Here is a 14,287-nt window from a genome sequence, read left to right as displayed (position 1 = left end):
CTTTGAGCTTGCAATCTAAGCTCCTCAGGGGAGGAGTTAACTGCCGTGTTTCCATGGCGGAAAAAAACCTGGATCTGCTCTGTTCATCTTTTACAAAATGCCTTTATTTGCCTTAATCCAGATGAAAGCCATGGGCAGTCAAAACATTCCATTGATCAATAATTTGTAAAGTGTTACAAAAAAAACTTTTTTTTTAGTTTTTTTATTTATTTTTTACAAAAAAACCAATCCAGTTTATGGATTAAACCCTCCTTAGTGCCTACACTAAGTACCTTGATATAGGTAGAACCTACTGTAAAGAATGTCCTTTGTGTCACATGGAACTGTAGTGTCATGGAACCTCCTGATCATAACATAACGGGGGGTGAAGATTTGTATACATTGTTAGGAGATTGTTTTCCGTGTTGGGGTGGGATTGATGTTTACTTTCTACCCCATGTAACGTCACCGTTCGCTTTACAGATGTTTCCACGAGTCTCCTCTCCGAGGTCCTTGGTCGTAAGATCCAACTGAAAGGTCTCATAGGAAAGAGAGCTGTGAAATGCCCTTATTGTGAGTCGTATTTCATGAAGAATGGTTCAGATCTTCAGCGTCACATATGGGCCCATGAAGGTATGTGATTAATCTGAACATTATAATGTGATTGGGCTTCAAACTCCAGAACTTACTGCTGGATGTTGGCTCTGTGAATGTCGGCTCTCTAGGGTACCTACCAACACAATATTTCCGGAGCCAGAGAGCTGGGGCATGTCCATCAATCCACAACAAGACTACATTCTGGTGTCCAATCTAGGGATATCAAAAAACATAATTTAATAGAAACGCAGAATTTGACGGCAGATAACAACCATAAGGGCTGTCTAGTCACCCATTTTTCCTGCTCTAAAGACCCTTCTTCGACTTATCACAACTACCCCTTACACCGACCTTACTGCCTCTGACTTTGCCCCATAGTTTCAATTCAAGTCAAATTGCCATGTTATATGCGTCTTCTATACTTTCTCAAGATCTGAACTTGAACTGATTATTTTATGAGAAAGAAGGAAAGTAAATATGGACACAGTGGTGATAAAATAAGAAAATTAGGAGCCGAAACAGATTGGAGAATGGCGGGGGGTGGCAGGAATGCCGCGGGGAGCCGTCAGAACTTTATAAAAGCCACAGTATATAGATTAATTGTCATAAACACTTCTGTGCCTTAAACCGTGCCAGATCGTATGGACTAAAATAATTGGCTTTGATTCTCGAGAGAAGACATTCCGAACATTGCGGGTTTTGTGTTTTTTTGGCATTGCTTGGCGACATGCGAGTTATTTTTTTATTTTTTTTGTATATACTTTCCTGTTTTCTCCCAAAGCACCTTGTAAAACAAGACAGGGTTGATGTTGTTGTTCAGGCTGATTAAAATACTTTTGTACAACTAGGAAAGTGTGAAAATAACTTATTTTATCGTCCTTGGATACAAAAATATTTCTCTGTAGAGCGGAATTACAGGGAAAGGGATAAGATACTGTGTGCTTGTAATTTTAACCCTTTAATGACAAAGCCTGTACATGTACGGGCCCAAATGCATTGTTTTCAATGGGTTTAGGGACCGCCCATTGTCCTTAAGGGGTTAAGGCGAGTTGTAACATTGTGAATTCTATTAGCGCCATTAAACACCCCCCCCCAAACAATGGAAACGGGTCGGATACAGCATCGAACGTAAGTTGAGGGTGGGACATTGGTGGCGTGTGATGACGTTAAGTAGGTAACTTATGATGTCACGGGGCATTCCACCCATGGAACAATCCAAATAAAGGCAGGGATGTAAGATTTGTGGGGAAAGAGGGGTAGCTGCCCCAGGGCCGCAAGGCGAGGAGCCCTATTTAGCCACCTGTCCCTTTCCTTCTGTAGCGTCCGGACAATAAAGCGCTCTCTATGGAGATTATTTAGGGAGATCATCCAGCTGTGGATATGCCTTGGTGAATAAGTCTCTTTTTGTTATTTTTAGGCTTGAAACCATTTAAATGCACCGTATGTGAATACGCGGCTCGCAGCAAAAGCAACCTGAAAGCTCATATGAATCGGCACAGTACGGAGAAGACTCATCTGTGCGACATGTGCGGCAAAAAGTTCAAATCAAAAGGGACGCTTAAGAGTCACAAACTGCTCCATACAGCCGACGGTGAGTTATTGGATCCATGTCCTCAAGTGTAACTTGGTTGTCATATCATTATCATATTTTTATTTATTTATTATTTATCATCTATATATATATATATATATATATTTTTTTTTTATTATTATTTTTTTTGACATTTATTATGTTGAATTACATTAATCTCTGGTTATTAAAGAGTTAAGTGCGGTCTAACATCACATTATTACCTATTAATTCTAAGTGTAAGTTTAATTTTCTTTCTAATTCACCTAAATATAAATCTCATTTTTTACATGTTTATTTTTAAAATTTCTAAAAAAGCTGGAAAAATTAAAAACTTGACAAAACACACAAAAAACCATGTATTTGGCTCACTTTGACTAGGGCAGTTTTCCCGTGTATATTGTTGCAGTAAAAGGTGTGTGAAATATTTGTTCACCTCACTCGCAGGAGCCCAGAAAATCAGCTCCAAAAAGGACTGGATCTATACAGTTCCGAGTATTCGCCCCGTCGCGATTTCTTCTATTTTCTTCGCTTATTCGTCTCATATTTGCAATTACTTCTGATCATCCAGCTGATCTTAATATTAGACAAAAATGACCCGATTAAACACAAAATCCAGCCTTTAAATGATTGTTTCATTTATTAAACATACAGAAGGGTCTCCCCTGTTCCACCTCTTCTCCGTTTGTAGATAACGGCTGTCGCTGCGGTTCAGTCCCAGAGCCGTAGAAATGTCTCTGTAACCCTTTTGATAGATATTAATGAGTTTGTTTCTCGTCTGTTGTTGAATTTCTTTAGATCGCGGTATCATGCGCTGCTTTTTGAGACCTTTTGGCCTGTTTCTCTCTGTGAGACGCGTTCTATTTAACTGATGTTTAGATTCAGCAGGGCCTGGGTGCGTCTACTGAAATTTACCCCGATGATCAATTTTATTTTGTTTATTGATTGATTTAGTAACTAAGGGGGCAATTACTTTTTCACATAGAGATTGAGTGGCTTTTTTTCCTTCTGTACATAAAATAATAATTTAAAAGCTGCGTTTTGTGTTTATTTTTGTCAAATGTTAAAAATCTGTTAGACGACAAAAATAGAAGCCATTGGAACGGAAAAATACTTTTCACAGCTTCACATTTTGCTGTAGTTTGTGTAGAACAGACCAGATAAATCTTTATAATTCGCTTCCAAAGTTTTTGGGCGACTGTCATGGTTTGTGTGCGGCAGGACTGACATGTAATGTGATGTGAAAGTCTCTTTACCTAGTGTATATATATACCTAGGCAGAGGCTGGCTGCATCTAAGCAAACGTATATATTCCTCTCATTTTAGGAAAACAGTTCAAATGCACCATTTGTGACTTTACTGCCGTTCAAAAACCGCACCTTCTACGTCATATGGAGCAGCATACTTCCTTCAAGGTAAGATGCATGAAGAAAGGTATGTTATCCCATAAACTAATGAAGCGCGACTGTATGTGGAGGTGGAAACAATTTACCCAGTTCTCTGTCTGTATAGAGTGGATTCCAGCTTGTTTAGATAAGTTATAGATAAACAACAAGAGAGCAGAGAACAATCCAGGCAAAAGTACTGACCATCAATTCACAGTTTCGTGCACCGGTATTCCTGTGGTCAGCGGGAGTATCCAACACATAAAGAGCCACACAGGAAGAAAGCATTTGCATTAGGCAGAAGCTGCAGTTACAGAGCTGCAGCTCCCCTCCTCCTCCGTAGCCTGACGATTCTCACCACTGATTGGCTGTTGGAAGTAGCCAATCCGTGAGTGTATCTCATGTTCTGTTGAACATTTTCCTGCTGGCTGGAAAATAAAGTGGCAAATGCATATGGTGGGGTTCTGTAGACCCCCCCCCATACCATGGTAATTTAAAGGGACCTCTCAGCTATCATATGCATGAAATTCCCTATTTAAAATCTATATGACATAGCGGTTTTAGGGGATACACTTTTGTTTAAGATTATTTAAATGTGATTATTATATATACTGCTACTGTTACAAAATTTGCGAAATGTTAATGAATACACAGTATTTGCGGTTCAATAAAGTCAAGTCAAGTTTTTCCTTAAGACAAAATGAGCAATTCACCATTCCCATTAGCAATCTAATTTCCAATATTTTTTTTTTTAATCTCTTTCTGGTTCTTAACAAAAAAAAAAAAAAAACATGAAAAAAAAAATTTTCTACAAAAGATTGGATACCAGATTTTAGTAGTTCAAAATGCTCATGTATAAATTCTTCGTTATTTCTCCGGCATTTCATAAGGATATATTCTTAAAGGGGGAAACAACGCGCATGTTGGATAGCGATCCTTACCGAATATTCCGTATGATGTGTATCGGGGCAAACAGTCTGCCGAGTGCAAAATAACAAAACACAGCAAAATAACCCTATAAAAAGAAATAAAACAAATAATATACATTTCACTGGTATTTCTTATAACTGGCTCTCAGATTTACCATTTTTGTAGTGTTTTTATTGTTGTTTTTTCTTACTGTATGTAACTTTCTATAAGAAGATCCCACTAGACAATAAAAACAGCATGTTTATCAAAAAACAAAATCAATATCTTCTGAATTAAATGGTAAAAGATTTCTTCTCTTTCCGTTCATGTGGATAAATACAGCACTGCCTTCGCGGGCTCCCGGGGGAGCTCATTTATGATGAAATCGCGTAAGATACAATTTTTCTAGATCTAAATGCTCACTTTTTCTGAATCGAGATCTTTTTCATGGAGGTCATTTCAACATTTTATTTTTAATAAACCGGGTTGTGATACTCACAATATTCAGCTTAATTCTAAAAAAAAGAGGAGGCCTGAATACTAATATTGTTTTGTGTCTGATGCTTATTAGAGTATATTAACCCCTTAAGGACAATGGGCGGTCCCTAATCCCATTGAAAACAATGCATTTTGTCATTAAGGGGTTAAAAATAATATATAAGGTAGTGAAGTACTTTTTAAGAGCAGGCCAAGGGCGACACACTTTATAAAAGAAGGATTTCTCCCCTGTTAACTCAACCCACGAAACCCATTTAGTAGGGACTGGTGTTTGAGGACCTTGGTAAATGGTAAGTCCTGATATGGGGCAGACCTTGCGAAACATAACCTCACGTACACTGGCCCTTGACATCAGATATAAGTTGTCATCGTACAAGGTTCCAAAGCCACGGCGTGACAGGTTTCAAAGACATTTCTTAAAGTTGTTGATGACCATATTGTATGGACATTGTAGTGGACATTAATGGATCTTCACCTGCCAAATACTCTCAAAGAGCGAGGTGTGAAGTCACCCAGGATCCTAGAACATCATCCAGAGATATGCAGGCCTCTCCCGCCTCCGCTAAGGCCGGTGCTTGTGATGCCATCATCAGAATGTAAACACGGGAATCGTGGCAGAGTATGACATCAGAAACAACCTAGAAAATTATCAATGCTTGGCCAGAGTTTGCCATAAATCACCTGGATGACTCCTGAGGTCAGGAACAATGTTCTAGGTTACTTACCAAGAACGTCCTACAGAAGACTCTATCCAGATACGATGTCAGGACCTCAAACAGCAAGGCTCAGGAAAACATGGAAAAAAAAATCCTAAATCAAACCAAAACTAGGGAATATCTTGTCAACAGAAAAACCATCACGTAACAGTACTATAGCGGCAGGAAAGTGCTCCCATTGTAATCATTGAGAGCGCTTTCTACGCATGCACACAAGGGTCGGAACAGACCCCCGGCCTCAGTGTTCATGGAGCCAGAGCTGGAGCTGACTGGGGGTAAGTAAATCACATGGAGGGAGAGGTGTTTGGCAACGAAGTATGGGGCAGAGACCCCCCATGCAAATGCCAAATGGGCAAATTAAAGGGTCCTCACAGCATTGATGGCTGGGGGGGTCTCTTACATACAAACAAAAAGATTTAACTTACTCGGTAGGGTTTTTTTCAACTCTTTTTTTTAGCTCCCTCTAGTCACAAGGGGTCTGCATACAGAACTACAGAACAGCCTCATTAATTTATAAAGTATGAAATGTAGTTCAGTTTTAACTTTTTTAGAAGAAAATAAAAACATTTTTTGCGACGGTATTTAGCTCCCTGGAACTGTCAAAAATATTATTTATTATATTACGCTCTGAATTTAACTTCTCAAGTATTACTTTTCACCATACGAAGCCGTTAATCGAGTCATTACCTTTCATTACTTTAATATTTCATAAGGCAGACAGCATTCGTATTTTTTTTTTTGATCTTACTGCGCCGTTTATTTTTCAATACTTTGAAAGACATAAAAAGATTTTTTCGGATGATATCTATAAATATGGATAATGCGCGTAAAACAGATCTGCGCCCACGCAGTGCGCAGCCGGGACACGTGATCCGGCGGATAAAGCCGTGCGACTTCGTTGCGGTACACGGTGTCTCCGGGGTCAAGGCTGAGCAAACAGGAATATGAGAATCTGATATTTGCAGATAAAAATCAGATGTTTGTGGATACGGACATTTAAAAAGTAGAATTATAAGCCCTGATGCGCCTAGAATTGAAGATTACAGTCTAAATGAGTTATAGTGATACCTTTATTGATACAGAAGAAGGATGAAGGAGCGCGTGTCAATGATTTTTTAAATGTGGATTATATTGTGGAGGGTATTAACCCTTTAACTCAACTAAGGATTTGATCGGTATTGAACAGACCTTCTAAGAAGAAGTTTAATACATTATCCTGCTCAATAGAATGATCGCGCTTAGAATGATGTATCCCATCATGGAACTCATCTTAAATGTCTTCCTGATCATTTGGCAGCATCTTGTTTTTTTTAATTAAAGAATGCAGAAGCCAGGGTTGGATACATGCAAGAAAATGTCCAACAAATAATTAGCTCAGTTCAATGGTCCCATCTAAATGCAGTCGTATTCGAGAAATACGGAACGTTTGTTATGTATACACGCATGCCGAGCCATTCCATTTTTCTGAGCACAACCATGAACGTTCTCGGACAAAGCTCATGTAAGCCAGGGACCACCATATAACGTGTGCTGTAAGAACCACAAAACCACTTAACCACCACCGAGATGAAAGGAAAAATGCAAAATGACTTTTGGCTAAGTTCCCAGACTTATTCTGGGAACTCAGCCAACTCTTTAATTGGCCACTTATAACTTATGATAGGGCTGGCAAAGTTCCCTAATAAATAACTGAGCCGACTCTGCAAATTTCAATTTAGGCCGGTCACTGAATCGACCCCAGTATATCTTAAATAGCCGGACTGTGTGTTACTACCTTGCTGTCCCTTTAACTTAACCTCTTTTCCTATAAAGTTGTCTTCCGCATTGTCAAAGCAGTTAATTTCTCTTAAATGAAATTTCAAATTTAAATGATACTTTTGGTTTGTATTTATAATTTTAGTAAATACCGTATTTATCGGCGTATAACACGCACTGGTGTATAACACGCACCCCCATTTTAACAAGGAAATTTGAGTAAGAAAAAATAATTTTAACTTGGAAGCTATGAACTTAATGTTGGAATAATATTTATTACATTATAACATTTATTATAACATTTATACCACTTATAAGGCAAATATGAAAGAAAAAGCACCTTCAAAAAAACTGAACAAAAAAAACTTCATCAGAATCACTGCTATCTGGGAAACCACACACACACACACACAGTAAGACACACACACACTCAGACACACACACAGTAAGACACACTCACACTCAGACACACACACTCAGACACACACAGTAAGACACACACAGTAAGACACACACACACTCAGACACACACTCAGACACACACTAAGACACACACACACACACTCAGACACACACACACTAAGACACACACTCAGACACAGACTCAGACACACACTCAGACACACACTCCCTAACCCCCCTTCTCAGGATCTCCTCTCTCATTCCCTAACCCCCCTTCTCAGGATCTCCGCTCTCCCTCCCTAACCCCTCTTCTCAGGATCTCCTCTCTCATTCCCTAACCCCCCTTCTCAGGATCTCCCCTCTCCCTCCCTAACCCCCCTTCTCAGGATCTCCCCTCTCCCTCCCTAACCCCCCTTCTCAGGATCTCCCCTCTCCCTCCCTAACCCCCCTTCTCAGGATCTCCGCTCTCCCTCCCTAACCCCCCTTCTCAGGATCTCCCCTCTCTCTCCCTAACCCCCCCCCGGTCACTTACCTTCAACTCCTATGTTGGAAGCGTGAGGCGTTTGTCTCGGGTGCCGGCACTTCACTGCTGAGCGCGGGCGTCTGACGTCATATGCCGGCGCCCAGCGTGAGGCGCCGGCACCCGAGACAAACGCCTCACGCTTCCAACACAGGAGTTGAAGCGCTGAGGCAGGCGGCAGCGGCGGCCGCTGCCGCCAGCAGAGGAGTCCTGGATTTCTGTCAGTCAGGGGGGCCCGAGAGTTGCCCGAGCGGTCGTCTTCAGCAACCGCTCGGCACCCCTTGGGCCCCCCTGACTGGCAGAACTCCAGGGCCCGGTCGCAGTTGCGACCCCTGCGACCCCGGTAGTTCCGCCACAGCCTCTAGGATTTATCGGCGTATAACACGCAGGTAGGGTTTCAGCTTCATATTTTAGTTAAAAAAAAGTGCGTGTTATACGCCGATAAATACGGTATATATATATATATATATATATAAAAATATTAATGAATATTTTGTGGCTGATAAGAGCGTGTTCATCCAATTGGATTCTGTTCCATGGAAAAAGATACCTGGAAAGCAAAATGTGCGGCAGGTTTCTTAAAATACGTATATTTTGTCTTTGACTCGTCACCCATTTCCGTTTATCATACATAGACACTCTCAGCCTACTAACCTGGTGACTGGAAACCATTTTTTTTTTTTTTCAAACTTTATTTAAAGTTTTTTTTTTTATGTGTTCTTTGGTTCGTCACGATAAGGATACAGAAAGAAAGAAGGGGGGGTCACGAAAAAAAAATGCAGTGTCAGATCCATAGTAAATTTCAAATGACAAACATATTCACACAGTACATGTGAAGGGGTACAGAGCCAACACAACAAGAATGTCGTATAATAAATATAAGTAAGAATATGTATAAGTTGTGGAAACCATTTTTTAATATATAATGGGATTTTATTTGGGAAATCTACACAGATTTCCCAATTTATTATGGAAGCTGAATACGCTGTTACTTTATATCATTCGATTTTTCTTCTTTTTTTTTTTTCTCTTTTTTTTTCTCAGCGTTTGCCATTTCATATAATCCTAGGGAATAAATCTGAGCAGAATTTATAAGACGGGAACATTTCCTCCGCTAACCGTTACACGCGGAGCAGCAAAATAGAAATGAATTGGTTAGATCACAGCTTTAGACAAGTATGAAAATGGGAAGTCAATTTATTCAGACAGTGTTACCTAAAAATAGCGACGAGTTAGCTGAAAGATCAGACTCTGTTAACGGCGGAGTTTAAACATAACCTTGGGAATCACCTTCACATTCCGCGCTCTCGCTTCCTCGAGGGTTCGATGCCTATTTGCCGAATGCGTCTTCAGAGCGCGGATGCTATGTTTGGACTTGTGGGCGCTCCTTTCTCTAGCCAGTATGTAACATCAAGGGTTATACGTTCTCTCGGGCTTTCTCTTGATTGACGGTAAAAAGAATGCGGGGGAAATGAGATCTGTAACACTCCGCCTAACGAAGCCTTGGTGAAAATGGAAAATGTAGCAGGTTAGACAATTCAAAATGCTATCTATTAATAAAAGAAATCCGCACAAAGAAAAGTTTCAACTTCTGTGACCACTGACCATACCTGGAAACCACCAAGGGAAGACCACCCGGAGCTCTCCGTCTTCTGGGGGAGTGGCTTTGTGGAGGGGTGTGACTACTTGCAGACAGGGGTGTGGCAAAGGTCTGAGCTGACCCCTGTATGTATATGTATATAATATATATATATACCGTATTAGCTCGAATATAGGCCACATCCGATTATAGGCTGCACCCTAAAAGTTTGGTGCTATTTTAAAGAAAAAATTATTTTTACAGAATAAATACAGTTAGTGGAATGGTAAAACCGTATTTTACCTAATAAAAGTCAGCATATGTTATATATAAACAGAAACTTGGAAAACCAAGTCCCCCCCTTAATTCATAATGAACCTTACTTATAGATATTCCCCTCTGCCCCCAAATATGCCACTCTGCCCCCCAGATGTGCTTTATGCCCCCTATAAATGCCATTCTGCCCCCCCAGATATGCTTTATGCCCCCTCAGATATGCCCCCCTCACTCTCCCACCCTATATATGCCACTCTGCTCCCTAGGAATGCCACCCCCCACGACTTACCAATGCACCCCCAGACTCACTGATGTCTACTAGTAGGACCGGCCGATGGACATAGCGAAGACAGCCCCCGCTGCCAGCATTGGAGGTTGAACGTCTGTGCGATAAATGAAAAAGAAAAAAAACACCCGCCTGGGTTTTGGGCGATACGAATTGCGCATCCCTGCGCTAAACCCCGAATATAGACCACACCCCCACTTTAAAGACTTAAAATGGGGGGGGAGCGCGGCCTATATTCGGGCAAATACGGTATATAATATAGTGACTTCACACAGTGGAAGAGCTATCCCATCGTGATTACAGCTTCATCGGTCTAACGACGTGTCCATCATCTTATTAGGATTTACATAGATGCAATTTCATAGCCCCAAAGAGATTTGGTTGCTTTTCAAAACCTCCGGGGTAATTCCAAGCGTTTTTAGGTCCTCCGTCATTGTCTGTGCTTTTGTCTTGGACTTAAGATCCTTGGCTATGATGTAATAGTTTTTTGTGCTCAAATAATTTTTAATAAAATTGGGGATTTTGTGAATTCAGCTAAAAGGTCGTAAGTTTCAAAGTAACTTCAAAACAGAGAATACAAAAATATAACCACTTTTTTTTTTATTTTTTTTAAAGAAGTTCACATTTGTAGTTGGCGTTTTACTTTTTTCTTTGAATGCCCTGATTTATTATGTTACTATAGAAACCTCTGAATCGAGAGGAGAAATACCAGAGATCCGAGTCTCAGCAGTGTGTATAATGCACCCGCAAACTAAATACCTGTCAGCAATTTACAAAAAAAAAAATTATAATAATACGGGGAATTTAAATAATCCTTGAATAAAAGGAGCCAGCCAGCTGGATTACATCTGTGACTTGAGTTTGAAAAGAAGCGCTCTTAAAGGTTTCAGTGTGAAAAGAGAAAATAAATTACACCTGCATTTCATGTCTAATTAAATACTTTCTATTTAGTGGCAGTGAACTTAATGAGGAAGGAGAAACCTCCGCTAATTAAAATCCTATTCTGTTCTGCAACTGTTAAAACAGCCACAGAGGTAGAATTTGTATAATAAGGGCATTTATACATTGAGCCTGAATGTGACATGATCAGGAAAACCGCTCTTGTATGTTAATTACATGCCTTGTAGCACATTTTTGTACAAAAAAATACTCTATATTTGTTAACTTTATATTTTTATTTATATACCTCTTTTCACTCACCCGGTAACTTGTATGATCTGTCTTTTCTGTGTCAAAAAGTGCAACCTGAGCTTATCATATGGCTTTTCTCTAATCTCCCCTGTACTGATCATAGTGTGATCAGCAAGCAGAGCTTCATAGCTTTGCATTGCTGATCAGAATGTGTGCGATCAGCCAGCAGGGGGAGCAATCAGAGATCCCAGCAGGGTCCAGACAGTTTGTAAATACATTTAAAAAAAAAAAAAACAGTTTCTTTGGCAACAATCCTGGTAATACCTGCCTTCGTGTCAAGACAATTAAGTGTTCCAGGAAGAAAAATAAGAATGAGACAAAATTTTACATGAATAAATACGTTTTTGGGCACTGCTGAGCTGTCCCACATAGAGACACGAGATGATGTCAGATGCCATCATTCTCCTGCAAGAATGGCTGACCTGGCGGCTAATTCACATAATCGTGAGCTCTACGGGGTTGCGGTGAGATGAAACATTTAATCTCACCGACTCAGCTACGTCCTCTACCTTTATCACACATCTCGTCTGCCGATATCTAACAGAAAATTAGATTTCACGTAGTTTGTTGGGAGGTTTGAGACAAAATAAAGAGATGAGACGGGAGGTAGGATCGCCCGATGTGCAGCCCATTCTTGCCAGTGCTTCTGATTTACGCATGTGTGTCCTTATTTAATAGACTACACGCAAATGTTTTTATATGTTCTTAATGTGCTTTTTCTTTGTTCCCTGTAGCCTTTTGGCTGTGCCTTATGTCATTATTCTTGTAATATACCCGGATCGCTGAAAAGGCATTACAACAAAAAGCACCCTAATGAAGAATGTGTCAATGCCGGATCCGGGGAGCTCTCCACAGAGGCTCTTGGTCTCCAAGGTAACCCTTCATTCTTCTATGACATGTGGTGGTTGAAAACTGCCCCACCGGATATGCCGCTGCTCAATGGGCCAGTTACAAGGGAGATCTCTGACACACAAACTTATACGCTCACACTAACATACATACACATACTTACACTAACACACACTAACACTCATGCAAACACACACTCACACCACTTACATATATACATTCATACTCACAAACACTTACACATTCATGCTAACACTTATACATTCATACACACTTATACATACTCTTTCTAACATAGATGTGTACTCCCTGCCTCATTCTCTCCATCCCTCTCTCCCATCCTAGAAAACTGCCCCCTCTGGCCATGTTTGGAATTACAATTAAATATCAAACGGTGATCATTTAACTCAAAGCAGACCAGGGCTAATTGGGCCCTCTCATAGTTTTACCATCTCTCACCTGTCAAAAAAACACACATTATTACTATCTTCATCTCATTCACCTTGAGTTCTTTTTACCAGGAAAGAAAGATCATGCATCTGATGATGTTTTTTTTTATTACTATTCAGAAGGCATTAAAAGGGAAGCAGCTTAGGCTGGTTCCAAAGATAGCAATGATAATAAATCCCATCGCGCTTCAATTTCTCTGCCGCATGATAACTGACTATTAAAGATCAAAGATTACTACCAACCGATTCATGCAGTTAAATTAATAATACATCAATCACCTGCTGTACTTTCACAACTCTTGGTCTGATTCTGTTATGAAGGCAGTGATTATAGATTCGTGTGTCTGCACCGGCGTCGCTAAACATTAAAATATATCATTACCCATGCACAAAAGTTAGCTTGTGGCTTTTGGATGCGGTCAGTTTCTTGGACCACTTGGGTTCTACTAATCGCTAATGAGATGCGCGGGTTCAGTGTTGCTTCTGTTTGATGTTGAATCTCTAGACGCCCAGCACCGATCGGCAGAGAGGATGCTTTAGTTTATCATGCAGAAGAACGCTTCCACGTTTAAGATAAGCTCCGAACTAGTTCACTGCGTGGTTTGTGCCAAAAAAAGTTCCGTGTTTCAGCACCAAGAATTCTATCCTAGTATTTAAAGCATAGATCACTATGATCACCCCTAAGGATGCCACCTCGCTACACACTGGCGTAGACTTCTATGATTGAGCAAATGTGTGGCCCAAAACTCCTTAGGCATTTCTCCTTTTCTTTTATTTCTTTTCTCTTTTTGCTCCTTTCTTTTCTTTACTTTTCTCTCTCCTCTTTTCTATTTATTTCAGTGTACAGATAAGGTCTTCTGCGTTTCTCACCCATCGTGAAATATATCTATGTGCCAGGGTCGGACTGGCGATGGCTGGGGCAGGTCTGGCACTTTACTGCTGGGTATGTGCGGCCGCACGCTACTTTTTTCTACTTCCGTAGCCTGCGGCCGGGCATATCCAACCGTTGGCCGCACGCCATCTGCCTAAGTAGGGATGTTGACCAGCAGCCCGCCTAGCATTTGCCCGGTGTTCCAGATGACCGGTCGTGGCCTGCTATGTACCGTTCAGTCCTAGTCATACATCTCGTAGCTGTAGATTGTAAGCCCCCGGCTGTCCCCGTATGTCCTAATGTGTGTTAATCGTATTATTCTTATTGTTCATTGTGATCACACTGTCAGGTTTAATGTTGTTAGCTTTCGCTCCGCTTTGGCTCGTTCGGATCTCGCCCGTCACCTTAACGCTGGAGCAGTTTGCACAGGAGTCCAAAGCAAGGGTTTACTGACC

The 14,287-nt window shown here is 40.7% G+C and overlaps 1 protein-coding gene across 1 annotated transcript in view; it reads left to right on the top strand.

Moving 5' to 3' along the window:
* ZFAT (zinc finger and AT-hook domain containing) overlaps window positions 1-14,287 on the top strand; it is a 62,954-nt gene that overhangs the window by 36,882 nt on the left and 11,785 nt on the right. The window contains exons 9-12 of the mRNA XM_053467400.1: window positions 463-612; window positions 1,994-2,167; window positions 3,473-3,561; window positions 12,398-12,536. Of these exons, the coding sequence (XP_053323375.1) occupies window positions 463-612; window positions 1,994-2,167; window positions 3,473-3,561; window positions 12,398-12,536 (552 nt within the window). The remainder of the gene's footprint in view (window positions 1-462; window positions 613-1,993; window positions 2,168-3,472; window positions 3,562-12,397; window positions 12,537-14,287) is intronic.

The sequence above is a fragment of the Spea bombifrons genome, chromosome 5 (assembly GCF_027358695.1).
Source record: "Spea bombifrons isolate aSpeBom1 chromosome 5, aSpeBom1.2.pri, whole genome shotgun sequence".
NCBI classification, from domain to species: Eukaryota; Metazoa; Chordata; class Amphibia; order Anura; family Pelobatidae; genus Spea; species Spea bombifrons.
The sequence above is the reverse complement of the archived record's forward strand: the minus strand, read 5'-3'. Positions and strand labels throughout refer to the sequence as shown.